Source organism: Lampris incognitus, chromosome 5 (genome assembly GCF_029633865.1).
Source record: "Lampris incognitus isolate fLamInc1 chromosome 5, fLamInc1.hap2, whole genome shotgun sequence".
NCBI classification, from domain to species: domain Eukaryota; kingdom Metazoa; phylum Chordata; class Actinopteri; order Lampriformes; family Lampridae; genus Lampris; species Lampris incognitus.
This window is the reverse complement of record NC_079215.1, coordinates 68,682,350-68,706,252: the sequence shown is the minus strand read 5'-3', so window position 1 is coordinate 68,706,252 and position 23,903 is coordinate 68,682,350. Positions and strand designations below refer to the sequence as shown.

The 23,903-nt window shown below is 49.5% G+C and overlaps 1 protein-coding gene across 1 annotated transcript in view; it reads left to right on the top strand.

Moving 5' to 3' along the window:
- LOC130112274 (heterogeneous nuclear ribonucleoprotein L-like) overlaps nt 1-23,661 on the top strand; it is a 65,726-nt gene extending 42,065 nt beyond the window's left edge. Inside the window, exons 9-13 of the mRNA XM_056279565.1 lie at nt 2,200-2,321; nt 3,370-3,571; nt 18,999-19,056; nt 20,143-20,241; nt 21,242-23,661. Coding sequence (XP_056135540.1) covers nt 2,200-2,321; nt 3,370-3,571; nt 18,999-19,056; nt 20,143-20,241; nt 21,242-21,297 — 537 coding nt within the window. The 3' untranslated portion in view covers nt 21,298-23,661. The remainder of the gene's footprint in view (nt 1-2,199; nt 2,322-3,369; nt 3,572-18,998; nt 19,057-20,142; nt 20,242-21,241) is intronic.
- The last annotated feature ends 242 nt before the right edge of the window (nt 23,662-23,903 follow it).

Below are 23,903 nucleotides of genomic sequence, written 5' to 3'. Positions count from 1 at the left end.
GTGAGGAGAACATGATATTCCATAATCACGTGAGGAGAACATGATAGTTCATAATCACGTGAGGAGAACATCATGTTTCATAATAACTTGAGGAGAACATGATATTTCATGATAACGTGAGGAGAACATGATATTCCATGATAACGTGAGGAGAACATGATATTCCATAATGATGTGAGGAGAACATGATATTCCATAATGACATGAGGAGAACATGATATTTCATGATAACGTGAGGAGAACATGATATTCCATAATGATGTGAGGAGAACATGATATTCCATAATGACATGAGGAGAACATGATATTTCATGATAACGTGAGGAGAACATGATATTCCATAATCACGTGAGGAGAACATGATGTTTCATGATAACGTGAGGAGAACATGATATTCCATAATCACGTGAGGAGAACATGATATTCCATAATCACGTGAGGAGAACATGATATTCCATAATCACGTGAGGAGAACATCATGTTTCATGATAACGTGAGGAGAACATGATATTCCATAATCACGTGAGGAGAACATGATATTTCATAATGACGTGAGGAGAACATGATATTCCATAATCACGTGAGGAGAACATGATGTTTCATGATAACGTGAGGAGAACATGATATTCCATAATCACGTGAGGAGAACATGATATTCCATAATCACGTGAGGAGAACATGATATTCCATAATCACGTGAGGAGAACATCATGTTTCATGATAACGTGAGGAGAACATGATGTTTCATGATAACGTGAGGAGAACATGATATTCCATAATGACGTGAGGAGAACATGATATTCCATAATCACGTGAGGAGAACATGATAGTTCATAATCACGTGAGGAGAACATGATATTTCATAATAATGTGAGGAGAACATGATATTCCATAATCACGTGAGGAGAACATGATATTTCATGATAACGTGAGGAGAACATGATATTTCATGATAACGTGAGGAGAACATCATGTTTCATGATAACGTGAGGAGAACATGATATTCCATAATCACGTGAGGAGAACATGATATTTCATGATAACGTGAGGAGAACATCATGTTTCATAATAACGTGAGGAGAACATGATATTCCATAATCACGTGAGGAGAACATGATATTCCATAATAATGTGAGGAGAACATGATAGTTCATAATCACGTGAGGAGAACATGATATTCCATAATAACGTGAGGAGAACATGATATTCCATAATCACGTGAGGAGAACATGATGTTTCATGATAACGTGAGGAGAACATGATATTCCATAATCACGTGAGGAGAACATGATATTCCATAATCACGTGAGGAGAACATGATATTTCATAATGACGTGAGGAGAACATGATATTCCATAATCACGTGAGGAGAACATCATGTTTCATGATAACGTGAGGAGAACATGTTTCATGATAACGTGAGGAGAACATGATATTCCATAATGACGTGAGGAGAACATGATATTCCATAATCACGTGAGGAGAACATGATAGTTCATAATCACGTGAGGAGAACATGATATTTCATAATAATGTGAGGAGAACATGATATTCCATAATCACGTGAGGAGAACATGATATTCCATAATAACGTGAGGAGAACATGATAGTTCATAATAACTTGAGGAGAACATGACAGTTCATAATGACGTGAGGAGAACATGATAGTTCATAATCACGTGAGGAGAACATGATATTTCATAATAATGTGAGGAGAACATGATATTCCATAATAACGTGAGGAGAACATGATATTCCATAATAACGTGAGGAGAACATGATATTCCATAATCACGTGAGGAGAACATGATATTCCATAATAACGTGAGGAGAACATGATAGTTCATAATAACTTGAGGAGAACATGACAGTTCATAATGACGTGAGGAGAACATGATGTTTTATAATAACGTGAGGAGAACATGATGTTTCATAATAACGTGAGGAGAACTGAGCTGGCATCAACACAAACTCCTGTGTTGTTGATGGATAATGAATTTGTTTCCATGCAGACTTATAACCTGATCATAACACAAGGAAAAATACTGCAGATGGGTTGTAGTGCTGGGTTTGGTGTGGCTGTAGTCAGGAGTGGGTCTGGTGATGCTGTTGGTCTGACTGCTTCTTGTCTGGCTGTTGGTCTGGCTGATGGTCTGGGTGGTGGTCTGGCTGATGGTCTGGCTGCTGCTTGGATCTCAGGTGAAGTTCATGAAGAGCGTCCCTGGCACGGCGCTGGTGGAGATGGGGGATGAGTACGCTGTGGACCGAGCCATCACACATCTCAACAGCATCAAAGTCTTCAGCAAGAGACTCAACGTATGGTGAGGACGCACACACACACACACACACACACTGTACCATTAATGCCACCACTTATACCAGTTCCATGGCCTCCGCCGTTATCACTACAACTAACATCCAGACCACAACCATACCACTGATACTACTACAGTACTTCCTTCAACATGGCTGGTAATACTTCCACTAGTACTATTATTCTGCTTTGACTACAATTGTTACTGCTCCCAGTACTATTACTAGTACTACTGCTACTGTAGTAGTACTAGTACAACTACTTCTGCCAATGGTACTACTCATACCACTACTGCTACAACCACATGATTCCACCCCAACTAGTATTCTACCAATCAATCAGTCAATCAATCAGTTTTACTGAACGTGTTAAAAACATGTAAGCAATAAAAACAAACGGCGCCATGTGACAGATCATGACGTCACATCACACCCATCATGTTCAGAAGGTGTCAGAAGAAGTCGGGAACCGTTCCAGTCCACCTGCCTGTGCTAATCGTGTTGATAACAGAGCATGAAAGTTCAACTAGAACCAGTACTACCACTACCGCATCTACTACTACCACCACCACCATCGACACACCTGGGCGGTTTACACCATCTTCCCGAGGCGGGAACGTTGCGGCATTAAGACGCCTCGCCGTTCTGTGTGGACGCGAGGGAAGACGGAAGTGCGTGGTCGTTGTTCCGGCGTGGAGCCGTCAGCGGAGGTGGTCACACAGACGGCAGGATGAGACAGCCGGTGCTGTTGGGTTGTTGTTGTGACGCAGCTTCCGGAACGCCAGCGTGCCACGTAAAATCAGTCTCTAGGCGGCGCTATGCCGCCTTTACTTGGTTCAGTGTAAGAAAACAAAGACGAGTCTTCATTCCGGCAGTATTGCGTCTTATTTCCACCACCAGAACCACTTCTAACACCAGTACTACCTGTACTACTGGTAATACTGGTGTTATCGGCACCATCTTCACTGTAGTCCTATCAGCATTAATATTACCACCAGCACTACCGCTACTATCAGTACTACCAGTCTGACCTCTGACCTTGCTGTCCTGCGCCAGTGTCTCCAAGCAGCAGGCGGTGATTCCCAGTCAGGTGTTTGAGCTGGAGGACGGCAGCAGCAGCTACAAAGACTTCTCCATGACCCGCAACAACCGCTTCAGCAGCGTCGGCCAGGCCTCCAAGAACATCATCCAGCCGCCGGCCGCCGTGCTGCACTTCTACAACGTGCCGTCCTGCGTCAGCCAGCAGCAGCTGCAACAGGTAGCACACAGGCTGTAGCAGGTAGCACACAGGCGGTAGCGGGTAGCACACAGGCTGTAGCAGGTAGCACACAGGCTGTAACAGGTAGCACACAGGTTGTAGCAGGTAGCACACAGGTTGTAGCAGGTAGCACACAGGCTGTAGCAGGTAGCACACAGGCTGTAACAGGTAGCACACAGGCTGCAGCAGGTAGCACACAGGCTGTAACGGGTAGCACACAGGCTGTAGCAGGTAGCACACAGGCTGTAACAGGTAGCACACAGGCTGTAGCAGGTAGCACACAGGCTGTAGCAGGTAGCACACAGGCTGTAACGGGTAGCACACAGGTTGTAGCAGGTAGCACACAGGCTGTAGCAGGTAGCACACAGGCTGTAGCAGGTAGCACACAGGCTGTAGCAGGTAGCACACAGGCTGTAACAGGTAGCACACAGGCTGTAGCAGGTAGCACACAGGCTGTAGCAGGTAGCACACAGGCTGTAGCAGGTAGCACACAGGCTGTAGCAGGTAGCACACAGGCTGTAGCAGGTAGCACACAGGCTGCAGCAGGCTGCAGTGGGTAGCACACAGGCTGTAACAGGTAGCACACAGGCTGTAACAGGTAGCACACAGGCTGTAGCAGGTAGCACACAGGCTGCAGCAGGCTGCAGTGGGTAGCACACAGGCTGTAACAGGTAGCACACAGGCTGTAACAGGTAGCACACAGGCTGTAACAGGTAGCACACAGGCTGTAGCAGGTAGCACACAGGCTGCAGCAGGCTGCAGTGGGTAGCACACAGGCTGTAACAGGTAGCACACAGGCTGCAGCAGGTAGCACACAGGCTGTAACAGGTAGCACACAGGCTGTAACAGGTAGCACACAGGCTGTAACAGGTAGCACACAGGCTGTAACAGGTAGCACACAGGCTGTAACAGGTAGCACACAGGTTGTAGCAGGTAGCACACAGGCTGTAACAGGTAGCACACAGGCTGTAACAGGTAGCACACAGGCTGTAACGGGTAGCACACAGGCTGCAGCAGGTAGCACACAGGCTGTAACGGGTAGCACACAGGCTGTAACAGGTAGCACACAGGCTGTAGCAGGTAGCACACAGGCTGTAACAGGTAGCACACAGGTTGTAGCAGGTAGCACACAGGCTGTAGCAGGTAGCACACAGGCTGTAGCAGGTAGCACACAGGCTGTAGCAGGTAGCACACAGGCTGTAACGGGTAGCACACAGGCTGTAACAGGTAGCACACAGGCTGCAGCAGGCTGCAGTGGGTAGCACACAGGCTGTAACAGGTAGCACACAGGCTGTAACAGGTAGCACACAGGCTGTAGCAGGTAGCACACAGGCTGCAGCAGGCTGCAGTGGGTAGCACACAGGCTGTAACAGGTAGCACACAGGCTGTAGCAGGTAGCACACAGGCTGCAGCAGGCTGCAGTGGGTAGCACACAGGCTGTAACAGGTAGCACACAGGCTGCAGCAGGTAGCACACAGGCTGTAACAGGTAGCACACAGGCTGTAACAGGTAGCACACAGGCTGTAACAGGTAGCACACAGGCTGTAACAGGTAGCACACAGGCTGTAACAGGTAGCACACAGGTTGTAGCAGGTAGCACACAGGCTGTAACAGGTAGCACACAGGCTGTAACAGGTAGCACACAGGCTGTAACGGGTAGCACACAGGCTGCAGCAGGTAGCACACAGGCTGTAACGGGTAGCACACAGGCTGTAACAGGTAGCACACAGGCTGTAGCAGGTAACACACAGGCTGTAACGGGTAGCACACAGGCTGTAACAGGTAGCACACAGGCTGTAACAGGTAGCACACAGGCTGTAACAGGTAGCACACAGGCTGTAACAGGTAGCACACAGGCTGTAACAGGTAGCACACAGGTTGTAGCAGGTAGCACACAGGCTGTAACAGGTAGCACACAGGCTGTAACGGGTAGCACACAGGCTGCAGCAGGTAGCACACAGGCTGTAACGGGTAGCACACAGGCTGTAACAGGTAGCACACAGGCTGTAGCAGGTAACACACAGGCTGTAACGGGTAGCACACAGGCTGTAGCAGGTAGCACACAGGCTGTAACAGGTAGCACACAGGCTGTAGCAGGTAACACACAGGCTGTAACGGGTAGCACACAGGCTGTAACAGGTAGCACACAGGCTGTAGCAGGTAACACACAGGCTGTAACGGGTAGCACACAGGCTGTAGCAGGTAGCACACAGGCTGTAACGGGTAGCACACAGGCTGTAACGGGTAGCACACAGGCTGCAGCAGGTAGCACACAGGCTGTAACAGGTAGCACACAGGCTGTAACAGGTAGCACACAGGCTGTAGCAGGTAGCACACAGGCTGTAACAGGTAGCACACAGGCTGTAACAGGTAGCACACAGGCTGTAACGGGTAGCACACAGGCTGTAGCAGGTAGCACACAGGCTGCAGCGGGTAGCACACAGGCTGTAGCAGGTAGCACACAGGCTGTAACAGGTAGCACACAGGCTGCAGCAGGCTGCAGTGGGTAGCACACAGGCTGTAGCAGGCTGCAGAGGGTAGCACACAGGTTGTAACGGGTAGCACACAGGCTGTAGCAGGTAGCACACAGGCTGTAGCAGGTAGCACACAGGCTGTAACAGGTAGCACACAGGCTGTAACAGGTAGCACACAGGCTGTAACGGGTAGCACACAGGCTGTAACAGGTAGCACACAGGCTGTAGCAGGTAACACACAGGCTGTAACGGGTAGCACACAGGCTGTAGCAGGTAGCACACAGGCTGTAACAGGTAGCACACAGGCTGTAGCAGGTAACACACAGGCTGTAACGGGTAGCACACAGGCTGTAGCAGGTAGCACACAGGCTGTAACAGGTAGCACACAGGCTGTAGCAGGTAACACACAGGCTGTAACGGGTAGCACACAGGCTGTAACAGGTAGCACACAGGCTGTAGCAGGTAACACACAGGCTGTAACGGGTAGCACACAGGCTGTAGCAGGTAGCACACAGGCTGTAACGGGTAGCACACAGGCTGTAACGGGTAGCACACAGGCTGCAGCAGGTAGCACACAGGCTGTAACAGGTAGCACACAGGCTGTAACAGGTAGCACACAGGCTGTAGCAGGTAGCACACAGGCTGTAACAGGTAGCACACAGGCTGTAACAGGTAGCACACAGGCTGTAACGGGTAGCACACAGGCTGTAGCAGGTAGCACACAGGCTGCAGCGGGTAGCACACAGGCTGTAGCAGGTAGCACACAGGCTGTAACAGGTAGCACACAGGCTGCAGCAGGCTGCAGTGGGTAGCACACAGGCTGTAGCAGGCTGCAGAGGGTAGCACACAGGTTGTAACGGGTAGCACACAGGCTGTAGCAGGTAGCACACAGGCTGTAGCAGGTAGCACACAGGCTGTAACAGGTAGCACACAGGCTGTAACGGGTAGCACACAGGCTGTAGCAGGTAGCACACAGGCTGTAGCAGGTAGCACACAGGTTGTAGCAGGTAGCACACAGGCTGTAGCAGGTAGCACACAGGCTGTAGCAGGTAGCACACAGGCTGTAGCAGGTAGCACACAGGCTGTAACGGGTAGCACACAGGCTGTAACAGGTAGCACACAGGCTGCAGCAGGCTGCAGTGGGTAGCACACAGGCTGTAACAGGTAGCACACAGGCTGCAGCAGGCTGCAGTGGGTAGCACACAGGCTGTAGCAGGCTGCAGAGGGTAGCACACAGGCTGTAACGGGTAGCACACAGGCTGTAGCAGGTAGCACACAGGCTGTAACAGGTAACACACAGGCTGTAGCAGGTAGCACACAGGCTGTAGCAGGTAGCACACAGGCTGTAACGGGTAGCACACAGGTTGTAGCAGGTAGCACACAGGCTGTAGCAGGTAGCACACAGGCTGTAGCAGGTAGCACACAGGCTGTAGCAGGTAGCACACAGGCTGTAACAGGTAGCACACAGGCTGCAGCGGGTAGCACACAGGCTGTAGCAGGTAGCACACAGGCTGTAACAGGTAGCACACAGGCTGCAGCAGGCTGCAGTGGGTAGCACACAGGCTGTAGCAGGCTGCAGAGGGTAGCACACAGGTTGTAACGGGTAGCACACAGGCTGTAGCAGGTAGCACACAGGCTGTAGCAGGTAGCACACAGGCTGTAACAGGTAGCACACAGGCTGTAACAGGTAGCACACAGGCTGTAACGGGTAGCACACAGGCTGTAACAGGTAGCACACAGGCTGTAGCAGGTAACACACAGGCTGTAACGGGTAGCACACAGGCTGTAGCAGGTAGCACACAGGCTGTAACAGGTAGCACACAGGCTGTAGCAGGTAACACACAGGCTGTAACGGGTAGCACACAGGCTGTAGCAGGTAGCACACAGGCTGTAACAGGTAGCACACAGGCTGTAGCAGGTAACACACAGGCTGTAACGGGTAGCACACAGGCTGTAACAGGTAGCACACAGGCTGTAGCAGGTAACACACAGGCTGTAACGGGTAGCACACAGGCTGTAGCAGGTAGCACACAGGCTGTAACGGGTAGCACACAGGCTGTAACGGGTAGCACACAGGCTGCAGCAGGTAGCACACAGGCTGTAACAGGTAGCACACAGGCTGTAACAGGTAGCACACAGGCTGTAGCAGGTAGCACACAGGCTGTAACAGGTAGCACACAGGCTGTAACAGGTAGCACACAGGCTGTAACGGGTAGCACACAGGCTGTAGCAGGTAGCACACAGGCTGCAGCGGGTAGCACACAGGCTGTAGCAGGTAGCACACAGGCTGTAACAGGTAGCACACAGGCTGCAGCAGGCTGCAGTGGGTAGCACACAGGCTGTAGCAGGCTGCAGAGGGTAGCACACAGGTTGTAACGGGTAGCACACAGGCTGTAGCAGGTAGCACACAGGCTGTAGCAGGTAGCACACAGGCTGTAACAGGTAGCACACAGGCTGTAACGGGTAGCACACAGGCTGTAGCAGGTAGCACACAGGCTGTAGCAGGTAGCACACAGGTTGTAGCAGGTAGCACACAGGCTGTAGCAGGTAGCACACAGGCTGTAGCAGGTAGCACACAGGCTGTAGCAGGTAGCACACAGGCTGTAACGGGTAGCACACAGGCTGTAACAGGTAGCACACAGGCTGCAGCAGGCTGCAGTGGGTAGCACACAGGCTGTAACAGGTAGCACACAGGCTGCAGCAGGCTGCAGTGGGTAGCACACAGGCTGTAGCAGGCTGCAGAGGGTAGCACACAGGCTGTAACGGGTAGCACACAGGCTGTAGCAGGTAGCACACAGGCTGTAACAGGTAACACACAGGCTGTAGCAGGTAGCACACAGGCTGTAGCAGGTAGCACACAGGCTGTAACGGGTAGCACACAGGTTGTAGCAGGTAGCACACAGGCTGTAGCAGGTAGCACACAGGCTGTAGCAGGTAGCACACAGGCTGTAGCAGGTAGCACACAGGCTGTAACAGGTAGCACACAGGCTGTAGCAGGTAGCACACAGGCTGTAGCAGGTAGCACACAGGCTGTAGCAGGTAGCACACAGGCTGTAGCAGGTAGCACACAGGCTGCAGCAGGCTGCAGTGGGTAGCACACAGGCTGTAACAGGTAGCACACAGGCTGTAACAGGTAGCACACAGGCTGTAGCAGGTAGCACACAGGCTGCAGCAGGCTGCAGTGGGTAGCACACAGGCTGTAACAGGTAGCACACAGGCTGTAACAGGTAGCACACAGGCTGTAACAGGTAGCACACAGGCTGTAGCAGGTAGCACACAGGCTGCAGCAGGCTGCAGTGGGTAGCACACAGGCTGTAACAGGTAGCACACAGGCTGCAGCAGGTAGCACACAGGCTGTAACAGGTAGCACACAGGCTGTAACAGGTAGCACACAGGCTGTAACAGGTAGCACACAGGCTGTAACAGGTAGCACACAGGCTGTAACAGGTAGCACACAGGTTGTAGCAGGTAGCACACAGGCTGTAACAGGTAGCACACAGGCTGTAACAGGTAGCACACAGGCTGTAACGGGTAGCACACAGGCTGCAGCAGGTAGCACACAGGCTGTAACGGGTAGCACACAGGCTGTAACAGGTAGCACACAGGCTGTAGCAGGTAGCACACAGGCTGTAACAGGTAGCACACAGGTTGTAGCAGGTAGCACACAGGCTGTAGCAGGTAGCACACAGGCTGTAGCAGGTAGCACACAGGCTGTAGCAGGTAGCACACAGGCTGTAACGGGTAGCACACAGGCTGTAACAGGTAGCACACAGGCTGCAGCAGGCTGCAGTGGGTAGCACACAGGCTGTAACAGGTAGCACACAGGCTGTAACAGGTAGCACACAGGCTGTAGCAGGTAGCACACAGGCTGCAGCAGGCTGCAGTGGGTAGCACACAGGCTGTAACAGGTAGCACACAGGCTGTAGCAGGTAGCACACAGGCTGCAGCAGGCTGCAGTGGGTAGCACACAGGCTGTAACAGGTAGCACACAGGCTGCAGCAGGTAGCACACAGGCTGTAACAGGTAGCACACAGGCTGTAACAGGTAGCACACAGGCTGTAACAGGTAGCACACAGGCTGTAACAGGTAGCACACAGGCTGTAACAGGTAGCACACAGGTTGTAGCAGGTAGCACACAGGCTGTAACAGGTAGCACACAGGCTGTAACAGGTAGCACACAGGCTTTAACGGGTAGCACACAGGCTGCAGCAGGTAGCACACAGGCTGTAACGGGTAGCACACAGGCTGTAACAGGTAGCACACAGGCTGTAGCAGGTAACACACAGGCTGTAACGGGTAGCACACAGGCTGTAACAGGTAGCACACAGGCTGTAACAGGTAGCACACAGGCTGTAACAGGTAGCACACAGGCTGTAACAGGTAGCACACAGGCTGTAACAGGTAGCACACAGGTTGTAGCAGGTAGCACACAGGCTGTAACAGGTAGCACACAGGCTGTAACGGGTAGCACACAGGCTGCAGCAGGTAGCACACAGGCTGTAACGGGTAGCACACAGGCTGTAACAGGTAGCACACAGGCTGTAGCAGGTAACACACAGGCTGTAACGGGTAGCACACAGGCTGTAGCAGGTAGCACACAGGCTGTAACAGGTAGCACACAGGCTGTAGCAGGTAACACACAGGCTGTAACGGGTAGCACACAGGCTGTAACAGGTAGCACACAGGCTGTAGCAGGTAACACACAGGCTGTAACGGGTAGCACACAGGCTGTAGCAGGTAGCACACAGGCTGTAACGGGTAGCACACAGGCTGTAACGGGTAGCACACAGGCTGCAGCAAGTAGCACACAGGCTGTAACAGGTAGCACACAGGCTGTAACAGGTAGCACACAGGCTGTAGCAGGTAGCACACAGGCTGTAACAGGTAGCACACAGGCTGTAACAGGTAGCACACAGGCTGTAACGGGTAGCACACAGGCTGTAGCAGGTAGCACACAGGCTGCAGCGGGTAGCACACAGGCTGTAGCAGGTAGCACACAGGCTGTAACAGGTAGCACACAGGCTGCAGCAGGCTGCAGTGGGTAGCACACAGGCTGTAGCAGGCTGCAGAGGGTAGCACACAGGTTGTAACGGGTAGCACACAGGCTGTAGCAGGTAGCACACAGGCTGCAGCAGGTAGCACACAGGCTGTAACAGGTAGCACACAGGCTGTAACGGGTAGCACACAGGCTGTAGCAGGTAGCACACAGGCTGTAGCAGGTAGCACACAGGTTGTAGCAGGTAGCACACAGGCTGTAGCAGGTAGCACACAGGCTGTAGCAGGTAGCACACAGGCTGTAGCAGGTAGCACACAGGCTGTAACGGGTAGCACACAGGCTGTAACAGGTAGCACACAGGCTGCAGCAGGCTGCAGTGGGTAGCACACAGGCTGTAACAGGTAGCACACAGGCTGTAACAGGTTGCACACAGGCTGTAACAGGTAGCACACAGGTTGTAGCAGGTAGCACACAGGCTGTAACAGGTAGCACACAGGCTGTAACGGGTAGCACACAGGCTGCAGCAGGTAGCACACAGGCTGTAACGGGTAGCACACAGGCTGTAACAGGTAGCACACAGGCTGTAGCAGGTAGCACACAGGCTGTAACGGGTAGCACACAGGCTGCAGCAGGTAGCACACAGGCTGTAACAGGTAGCACACAGGCTGTAACAGGTAGCACACAGGCTGTAACAGGTAGCACACAGGCTGTAGCAGGTAGCACACAGGCTGTAACAGGTAGCACACAGGCTGTAACAGGTAGCACACAGGCTGTAACGGGTAGCACACAGGCTGTAGCAGGTAGCACACAGGCTGCAGCGGGTAGCACACAGGCTGTAGCAGGTAGCACACAGGCTGTAACAGGTAGCACACAGGCTGCAGCAGGCTGCAGTGGGTAGCACACAGGCTGTAGCAGGCTGCAGTGGGTAGCACACAAGTTGTAGCAGGTAGCACACAGGCTGTAGCAGGTAGCACACAGGCTGTAGCAGGTAGCACACAGGCTGCAGTGGGTAGCACACAGGTTGTAGCAGGTAGCACACAGGCTGTAGCAGGTAGCACACAGGTTGTAGCAGGTAGCACACAGGCTGTAGCAGGTAGCACACAGGCTGTAACAGGTAGCACACAGGTTGTAGCAGGTAGCACACAGGCTGTAGCAGGTAGCACACAGGCTGTAGCAGGTAGCACACAGGCTGCAGTGGGTAGCACACAGGCTGTAGCAGGTAGCACACAGGCTGCAGTGGGTAGCACACAGGTTGTAGCAGGTAGCACACAGGCTGTAACAGGTAGCACACAGGCTGTAGCAGGTAGCACACAGGCTGTAGCAGGTAGCACACAGGTTGTAGCAGGTAGCACACAGGCTGTAACAGGTAGCACACAGGCTGTAGCAGGTAGCACACAGGCTGTAGCAGGTAGCACACAGGCTGTAGCAGGTAGCACACAGGCTGCAGTGGGTAGCACACAGGCTGTAACGGGTAGCACACAGGTTGTAGCAGGTAGCACACAGGCTGCAGCTGCAACAGGTAGCACACAGGCTGCAGCAGGTAGCACACAGGCTGCAGCAGGTAGCACACAGGCTGTAACGGGTAGCACACAGGCTGTAGCAGGTAGCACACAGGCTGCAGCTGCAACAGGTAGCACATAGGCTGCAGTGGGTAGCACACAGGTTGTAGCAGGTAGCACACAGGCTGCAGCTGCAACAGGTAGCACATAGGCTGCAGTGGGTAGCACACAGGCTGTAGCAGGTAGCACACAGGCTGCAGCAGGTAGCACACAGGCTGCAGTGGGTAGCACACAGGCTGTAGCAGGTAGCACACAGGCTGTAGCAGGTAGCACACAGGCTGTAACAGGTAGCACACAGGCTGTAGCAGGTAGCACACAGGCTGTAGTAGGTAGCACACAGGCTGTAGCAGGTAGCACACAGGCTGCAGCAGGTAGCACACAGGCTGTAGCAGGTAGCAGACAGGCTGCAGCAGGTAGCACACAGGCTGTAGCAGGTAGCACACAGGCTGCAGCAGGTAGCACACAGGCTGTAACAGGTAGCACACAGGCTGTAGCAGGTAGCACACAAGCTGTAGCAGGTAACACACAGGCTGTAGCAGGTAGCACACAGGCTGTAGCAGGTAGCACACAGGCTGCAGCAGGTAGCACACAGGCTGTAGCGGGTAGCACACAGGTTGCAGCTGCAGCAGGTAGCACACAGGCTGCAGCAGGTAGCACACAGACTGTAGCAGGTAGCACACAGGCTGCAGCAGGCTGCAGCAGGTAGCACACAGGCTGTAACAGGTAGCACACAGGCTGCAGCAGGTAGCACACAGACTAGCAGGTAGCACACAGGCTGCAGCAGGTAGCACACAGGCTGCAGTGGGTAGCACACAGGTTGCAGCAGGTAGCACACAGGCTGCAGCAGGTAGCACACAGGCTGCAGCAGGTAGCACACAGGCTGCAGTGGGTAGCACACAGGTTGCAGCTGCAGCAGGTAGCACACAGGCTGCAGCAGGTAGCACACAGGCTGTAACAGTTAGCACACAGGCTGTAACAGTTAGCACACAGGCTGTAACAGGTAGCACACAGGCTGCAGCAGGTAGCACACAGGCTGTAACAGGTAGCACACAGGCTGCAGCAGGTAGCACACAGGCTGTAACAGGTAGCACACAGGCTGCAACAGGTAGCACACAGGCTGCAGCAGGTAGCACACAGGCTGTAACAGGTAGCACACAGGCTGTAACAGGTAGCACACAGGCTGTAACAGGTAGCACACAGGCTGCAACAGGTAGCACACAGGCTGTAACAGGTAGCACACAGGCTGCAGCAGGTAGCACACAGGCTGTAACAGGTAGCACACAGGCTGCAACAGGTAGCACACAGGCTGCAGCAGGTAGTACACAGGCTGTAACAGGTAGCACACAGGCTGTAACAGGTAGCACACAGGCTTCAGCAGGTAGCACACAGGCTGCAGCTGCAGCAGGTAGCACACAGGCTGTAACAGGTAACACACAGGCTGTAGCAGGTAGCACACAGGCTGTAGCAGGTAGCACACAGGCTGTAACAGGTAGCACACAGGCTGCAGCAGGTAGCACACAGGCTGTAACAGGTAACACACAGGCTGCAGCTGCAGCAGGTAGCACACAGGCTGTAACAGGTAACACACAGGCTGTAGCAGGTAGCACACAGACTAGCAGGTAGCACACAGGCTGCAGCAGGTAGCACACAGGCTGCAGTGGGTAGCACACAGGTTGCAGCTGCAGCAGGTAGCACACAGGCTGTAGCAGGTAGCACACAGGCTGCAGCAGGTAGCACACAGGCTGCAGCAGGTAGCACACAGGCTGCAGTGGGTAGCACACAGGTTGCAGCTGCAGCAGGTAGCACACAGGCTGTAGCAGGTAGCACACAGGCTGCAGCAGGTAGCACACAGGCTGCAGCAGGTAGCACACAGGCTGCAGCAGGTAGCACACAGGCTGCAGTGGGTAGCACACAGGTTGCAGCTGCAGCAGGTAGCACACAGGCTGCAGCAGGTAGCACACAGGCTGTAACAGGTAGCACACAGGCTGTAACAGGTAGCACACAGGCTGCAGCAGGTAGCACACAGGCTGTAACAGGTAGCACACAGGCTGCAGCAGGTAGCACACAGGCTGTAACAGGTAGCACACAGGCTGCAACAGGTAGCACACAGGCTGTAACAGGTAGCACACAGGCTGCAGCAGGTAGCACACAGGCTGTAACAGGTAGCACACAGGCTGTAACAGGTAGCACACAGGCTGCAACAGGTAGCACACAGGCTGCAGCAGGTAGCACACAGGCTGTAACAGGTAACACACAGGCTGCAACAGGTAGCACACAGGCTGCAGCAGGTAGCACACAGGCTGCAGCAGGTAGTACACAGGCTGCAGCAGGTAGCACACAGGCTGCAGCAGGTAGCACACAGGCTGTAACAGGTAACACACAGGCTGCAACAGGTAGCACACAGGCTGTAACAGGTAGCACACAGGCTGCAGCAGGTAGCACACAGGCTGCAGCAGGTAGCACACAGGCTGCAGCAGGTAGCACACAGGCTGTAACAGGTAGCACACAGGCTGCAACAGGTAGCACACAGGCTGCAGCAGGTAGTACACAGGCTGTAACAGGTAGCACACAGGCTGTAACAGGTAGCACACAGGCTTCAGCAGGTAGCACACAGGCTGCAGCTGCAGCAGGTAGCACACAGGCTGTAACAGGTAACACACAGGCTGCAGCTGCAGCAGGTAGCACACAGGCTGTAACAGGTAACACACAGGCTGTAGCAGGTAGCACACAGGATGTAACAGGTAGCACACAGGCTGTAACAGGTAACACACAGGCTGCAGCAGGTAGCACACAGGCTGTAACAGGTAACACACATGCTGCAGTGGGTAGCACACAGGCTGCAGCTGCAACAGGTACCACACAGGCTGCAGCAGGTAGCACACAGGCTGCAGCAGGTAGCACACAGGCTGCAACAGGTACCACACAGGCTGCAGCAGGTAGCACACAGGCTGCAGCAGGTAGCACACAGACTGTAGCAGGTAGCACACAGGCTGTAGCCGGTAACACACAGGCTGCAGCAGGTAACACACAGGCTGTAGCAGGTAGCACACAGGCTTCAGCAGGTAACACACAGGCTGCAGCAGGTAACACACAGGCTGCAGCAGGTAACACACAGGCTGCAGCAGGTAGCACACAGACTGTAGCAGGTAGCACACAGGCTGTAGCAGGTAGCACACAGACTGTAGCAGGTAGCACACAGGCTGTAGCAGGTAACACACAGGCTGCAGCAGGTAACACACAGGCTGCAGCAGGTAGCACACAGACTGTAGCAGGTAGCACACAGGCTGTAGCAGGTAACACACAGGCTGCAGCAGGTAACACACAGGCTGTAGCAGGTAACACACAGGCTGCAGCAGGTAACACACAGGCTGTAGCAGGTAACACACAGGCTGCAGCAGGTAACACACAGGCTGTAGCAGGTAGCACACAGGCTGTAACAGGTAGCACACAGGCTGTAACAGGTAGCACACAGGCTGCAGCTGCAGCAGGTAGCACACAGGCTGTAACAGGTAACACACAGGCTGTAGCAGGTAGCACACAGGCTGCAGCGGGTATCACACAAGCTGCAGCAGGTAGCACACAGGCTGCAGCTGCAGCAGGTAGCACACAGGCTGCAGCGGGTATCACACAAGCTGCAGCAGGTAGCACACAGGCTGCAGCTGCAGTGGGTAGCACACAGGCTGCACCAGGTAACACACAGGCTGCAGCCACAACAGGCAGCACACAGGCTGCAGCAGGTAGCACACAGGCTGCAGCTGCAGTGGGTAGCACACAGGCTGCACCAGGTAACACACAGGCTGCAGCAGGTAGCACACAGGCTGCAGCTGCAGTGGGTAGCACACAGGCTGCACCAGGTAACACACAGGCTGCAGCTGCAGTGGGTAGCACACAGGCTGCAGCAGGTAGCACACAGGCTGCAGCTGCAGTGGGTAGCACACAGGCTGCACCAGGTAACACACAGGCTGCAGCTGCAGTGGGTAGCACACAGGCTGCACCAGGTAGCACACAGGCTGCAGCCACAACAGGCAGCACACAGGCTGCAGCGGGTATCACACCAGCTGCAGTGGGTAGCACACAGGCTGTAGCCATAACAGGTAGCACACAGGCCGCAGCCCGACTCATCATCGGTCACTGCCTTTCAATGGCAATGTATCAGAATGGAAGTCATATATTTTCAATAATGACAAGAATCTTCTAACTACAATTTCTCACAGAATGAGGTGGGAAACATTTGAGGGTGTATTATTTGACAACTATTCGATATTATGCTTTACCAAACACTTCCATGTGCTGAGCCTCAGTTGGACTCTGAAAGATGATGTTTTTACACATGTTAGCAGCTATTGTATGGTATGGATATTATTTGAGCTTGTTAGTGTTGAACATGATAATTACATTTTGCATAGCTCGCAGCATCATAAACTATATGTCTAGAATATAGCCCAGCATTATAAACTATGTGTCTAGAATACAACCCAGCATTAAACTTTATGTCTAAAATACAGCCCAGCATTATAAACTGTGTCTAGAATACAGCCCAGCATTATAAACTATATGTCTAGAATACAGCCCAGCATTATGAACTATATGTCTAGTCTAGAATACATCCCAGCATTATAAACTATGTGTATTCTAGAATACAGCCCAGCATTATAAACTATATGTCTAGAATACAGCCCAGCATTATAAAGTATATGTCTATAATACAGCCCAGCATTATAAACTGTCTAGAATACAGCCCAGCATTATAAACTATGTGTCTAGAATACAGCCCAGCATTATAAACTATATGTCTAGAATACATCCCAGCATTATAAACTATATGTCTAGAATACCGCCCAGCATTATAAACTATATGTCTAGAATACAGCCCAGCATTATAAACTATATGTCTAGTCTAGAATACATCCCAGCATTATAAACTATATGTCTATTCTAGAATACATCCCAGCATTATAAACTATATGTCTAGAATACAGCCCAGCATTATAAAGTATATGTCTATAATACAGCCGAGCATTATAAACTATGTCTAGAATACAGCCGAGCATTATAAACTATGTCTAGAATACAGCCCAGCATTATAAACTGTGTCTAGAATACAGCCCATCATTATAAACTGTGTCTAGAATACAGCCCAGCATTATAAACTATATGTCTAGAATGCAGCCCAGCATTATAAACTGTGTCTAGAATACATCCCATCATTATAAACTATGTGTCTAGAATACAGCCCATCATTATAAACTGTGTCTAGAATACAGCCCAGCATTATAAACTGTGTCTAGAATACAGCCCAGCATTATAAACTATGTGTCTAGAATACAGCCCAGCATTATAAACTGTGTCTAGAATACAGCCCAGCATTATAAACTATGTGTCTAGAATGCATCCCATCATTATAAACTGTATGTCTAGAATAAAGCCCAGCATTATAAACTATGTGTCTAGAATACAGCCCAGCATTATAAACTATATGTCTAGAATAGAGCAGCACCTCCACGTCAGGGCTGGTGAACTGGTGAAGAAGACTGACTTACCAGTGTTGAGCTGCTGCTGGGTTTTCACTGGTTTATATGTGACTAATAATCAGATAATTATCTGGCTGAGCAGAAAGCAGCAGACTCCGCCGCGGAGCCGGTGTGGATAGAGGGAACATCGCCATCTAGTGGAAAGTTCAGTCTTACTGGCCAAGAGTGAAGGGATTTACTGTAGAAACACTCATTTTCTATACTGGATTTAGTTTAGTTAAAGTTCTGATGAATACTTTACAGAGGCAGAACAAATAACTGAGTCGTCTAACATGTCCTCTGCTCTAGTTATGTACAGAAACATGTCCTCTGCTCTAGTTATGTACAGAAACATGTCCTCTGCTCTAGTTATGTACAGAAACATGTCCTTTGCTCTAGTTATGTACAGAGACATGTCCTCTGCTCTAGTTATGTACAGAAACATGTCCTCTGCTCTAGTTATGTGCAGAAACATGTCCTTTGCTCTAGTTATGTACAGAGACATGTCTAGTGATGTACAGAAACATGTCCTCTGCTCTAGTTATGTACAGAAACATGTCCTCTGCTCTAGTTATGTACAGAGACATGTCTAGTGATGTACAGAAACATGTCCTGTGCTCTAGTTATGTACAGAGACATGTCTAGTGATGTACAGAAACATGTCCTCTGCTGTAGTTATGTACAGAGATATGTCTAGTTATGTACAGAGAAATGTCTAGTTATGTACAGAGAAATGTCTAGTGATGTACAGAAACATGTCCTCTGCTCTAGTTATGTACAGAGACATGTCTCCTTCTCTAGTTGTGTACAGAAACCTTTCTTCTCTAGTTATGTACAGAAACCTTTCTTCTTCTCTAGTTATGTACAGAAACCTTTCTTCTTCTCTAGTTATGTACAGACAACCACATTCCAGGATTCATCAAGTTCAAAGTCTTCGATGCCAAACGTAAGTTTCATCCTGTCTTCTATAGAGACTTACTGATCTGTGTGTGTGTGTGTGTGTGTGTGTACCAGCTGGTGTTTAACAGTTTCAACAGTCAGTGAAAGTTGATAGTGAAATCCACACTTGATCACATCTCATATCACAAGTGATGAACCAAAACAGTTAATGTTGGGTTATGGATGGTTGTTCTAGAACGAGCAGTGAGTTGTGTGTAATCTTACTTGTTGTTCTAGAATGACCAGTAATGTGTGTAATCGTAGTTGTTGTTCTAGAATGACCCGTGAGTTTTGTGTAATCTTAGTTGTTGTTCTAGAATGACCAGTAATGTGTGTAATCGTAGTTGTTGTTCTAGAATGACCCCGTGAGTTTTGTGTAATCTTAGTTGTTGTTCTAGAATGACCAGTAATGTGTTTAAGCTTAGTCAGTGTTCTAGAATGACCAGCGATTTGTGTGTAATCTTCGTTGTTGTTCTAGAACGACCAGCGATTTGTGTGTAGTCTTACCTGTAGCAACATCTGCAATCGAACGTAAAGCAAAAACTGAATTAAAAGCAGATCTTAGTGGATCGCTACACGACCAGGATCTGCTGTCAACTCAAGTTTAGTCAAATATAGTCAAGACACATTTTTCACTGTATATTTCTGAATAATCACATCTCTTGAAGTACTTATATGCCATGATGATCTTGTGATATCCATGTTTTATAGAGCGGTGGTTCTCAACCAGGTCCTCAGGTAGCAGCAGAGCTGCTGGTTTTCTGGTCTAGCAGGTGATTCATCTCACTCACCTGTTGGTCCAAATGTTCAGCCTCCAACCTGGGAGGTCCTCCACCTGAACAACAGCTGAATGAGCTGTAACAACTTCTGGACCAGAAAACCAGAAGCACTGCTGCTACCTGAGGACCTGGTTGAGAACCTGATTGAACAGGTTACTATTTTATTTTTTACATTCTCTCTCGATTGGCTGATATCTCTGGGTTTCCGTATGTGACCTCCTCTCCTTCCTTCTCTCTCTTCCGTATTTCCTCTTCTTCTTCATCATCTGTTACCTCATATTCTTCTTCTTCTGCTGTGTGTGTTGTCCCTGCAGCAAACTCTAAGACCATTTCCGGCCTGTTGGAGTTTGATGATAAAACCCAGGCAGTGGAGGTTCTGACGGTGCTGAACCACTACCAGATCCGAATACCCAGTAAGAGACAAACACAGTACAACAGGACGTGTACACACAGTACCACAATACATATACACATAGTACTACAGTCTGGTTTCCTCCCACAGTCCAAAGACATGTGGGTCAGCTGAATCGGCCGTACTAAGTTGTCCCTAGGTGTGAATGTGTGTGTGTCTGTGTGTGTGTTGTACATACATGCATACATACATACCTGTATATATGTTGTACATACATACAGGTGTGTGTGTGTACGTACGTACGTACGTACATACGTACATACATACATGCATACACACATACACACACATACATGCATACATACATACCTGTATATATGTTGTACATACATACAGGTGTGTGTGTGTACGTACGTACGTACGTACGTACATACGTACATACATACACACATACACACACATACATACATACATACATACATACATACATACATACATACATACATACATACATACATACATACATACATACACACATACATACATACACACACACACACACACACACACACATACATACATAGTACATACCTGCCTTTATTTATGCATGTGAAACACATAGTAAGACAACGTAAAATCACCTTTCTAAAAGAAGTTTTACTAACTATAAATGATCATATTTATATATAGCCAGTACACTGTACATATTACTACATATAGCCAGTACACTATACATATCACTACATATAGCAGTACACTATACTTATTACTACATATAGCTTGCACAGTATACATATTACTACATATAGCTAGTACACTATACTTATTATGACATATAGCTAGTACAGTATACATATTACTACATATAGCTAGTACACTATACTTATTACTACATATAGCTAGTACAGTGTACATATCACTAAATATAGCCAGTACAGTATACATATTACTACATATAGCCAGTACAGTATACATATTACTACATATAGACAGTGCAGTATACATATTACTACATAGAGCTAGTACAGTAAATGAATATATGTCTCTCTTGTATTTTCCAGATGGCTCCAACCCCTACACCCTGAAACTCTGTTTCTCCACCTCCTCACATCTCTGAAGACCATCCAAGATGGCCGCTGCACACAGTGCTCCACAAAGGACACGAGAGGAAATTTATCAGAAAAAAGAAAAAAAAAGACTGTGGAGAGATGACATGTGGGGGGGGGGGGTGTCCCAGCAGTTTTGTATTTGTTTATGAACAGTGGGAGTGGTTTTATTTTCTGTCTCTTTTCTTGTTTGCTGGATGGTCTGATGGTGTTCAGAGCGACCAGAGCCGATACTCGCCAAACCGACTCCATGAGGAGGAAACCTGCTCAGCGCTGGCATTCTCCTCCGGGATGGAGAGACAATTCCTAAAATGATGTCAGTGGCCAGCAGATCTGAATCTGAAACAGTACTCTAGAAGTCTCACAGGAAGTTGAATCTGGACACAACAGCTGTTGACAGATACGTTTCATCACTCAATGCACAGTTAAGTGGAGCTACGGTTACAGCTCGATTAGGCCATGTAATTGGACTACTGTCGTTGTCCCAGTATACAAGAACCGGGGGAGAATCGATTTACATTATCGATTTACATTATCTAGTTGAACTGGTCCGACTTCGAGAAATTCGATTTAGTACAATTTCAGTCGGACTAACACGTTTACATGTATTTTGAAAGTCCAGTTTTAGTTGGACTAACACAATAAATCCACTTTTTCTAACATCATGTAAACGTACTGACTCATCTAAGTGACCTCTTCAGTCTCAACTGGCTGCAGGTGTCATCACCTTTATAAACAATACAGTGGCATAACCACCCAAACCAACGACCAGTTTCATATGCAAATATGGGTGTGACCATTAACTAGAGTTACGATGGCCATGTGGACTATTCACAAAGGGTTGGATTTTGGAGGCTGGAGTTAAAATGTGATCTGTGTTCAGTCAAAGAGATCTCTCTAGAATTCTCTCTAGAGTTCTCCCTTGAGTTCTCTCTGGAGTTCTTCCTAGAGTTCTCCGGGCTCTGTCTGGAGCTCTCTCTAGAGTTCTCCCTGGGGTTCTCTCTGGAGTTCTTCTTAGAGTTCTCCGGGCTCTGTCTGGAGCTCTCTCTAGAGTTCTCCCTGGGGTTCTCTCTGGAGTTCTTCCTAGAGTTCTCCGGGTTCTCTCTGGAGCTCTCTCTAGAGTTCTCCCTGGGGTTCTCTCTGGAGTTCTCGCAAAATTTCTCTCTAGAATGTAAAAAAATTTTCAGAAAATGATCGCTGGCCTAAAACACACAAGTCATTATGGATTACTAGTGAAGCTAACAACCGTGGTACCCAAACAGCCAGACTGTGGAGGCTGGTATCCTGGTGTGTGACATGTAGACGTGGGCAGCAGTTGTTTTTAATAACAAATGTAGAGCGTTCTGTATTTAAATCTTTAAGGTGGTATTTTCATTAAAAGCTGAACCAAACTACATTGTACTGACCGACAATAGGCCAGAGACGACCCTAAGAGGACGCTGGTCCAGCCAGAGGACTATGTCTTCACATCTGCACTAGAAGAGATTAATCACTGTTTGTAAGAAAACCTCTGTTCACTGACTGTAACATAGACTGTTACAATGTAGATATGTGTTTCACCAGCCAGCTGTTACTGTTACTGGCACCATGTCACCATGTCACCTAGACATGATGTAGATATGTGTTTCACCAGCCAGCTGTTACTGTTACTGGCACCATGTCACCATGTCACCTAGACATGATGTAGATATGTGTTTCACCAGCCAGCTGTTACTGTTACTGGCACCATGTCACCATGTCACCTAGACATGATGTAGATATGTGTTTCACCAGGCAGCTGTTACTGTTACTGTTACTGGCACCATGTCACCATGTCACCTAGACATGATGTAGATATGTGTTTCACCAGCCAGCTGTTACTGTTACTGGCACCATGTCACCATGTCACCTAGACATGATGTAGATATGTGTTTCACCAGCCAGCTGTTACTGTTATTGGCACCATGTCACCATGTCACCTAGACATGATGTAGATATGTGTTTCACCAGGCAGCTGTTACTGTTACTGTTACTGGCACCATGTCACCATGTCACCTAGACATGATGTAGATATGTGTTTCACCAGCCAGCTGTTACTGTTACTGTTACTGGCACCATGTCACCATGTCACCTAGACATGATGTAGATATGTGTTTCACCAGCCAGCTGTTACTGTTACTGGCACCATGTCACCATGTCACCCAGACATGATGTAGATATGTGTTTCACCAGCCAGCTGTTACTGTTACTGGCACCATGTCACCTAGACATGATGTAGATGTGTGTTTCACCAGCCAGCTGTTACTGTTACTGTTAGTAACTGTTACTGTTACTGGCACCATGTCACCATGTCCCATAGACAAGCAGCTTGTTACAGTGTTACACATGTTTATTAAGTGGACAGTCTATAAAAATAAATACTTTCTTGTTTAATTGATTACAAAAATGACAACAACAGACTAACATAGTACCACAGTACATATTGATACACATGGTACATGGACAACAGTACCTCCAACAGTACTAACATAGTACCACAGTACATACTGATGCACATGGTACACAGACAACAGTATCTCTAACAGTGCTAACATAGTACCACAGTACATATTGATGCACATGGTAGACAGACTACAGT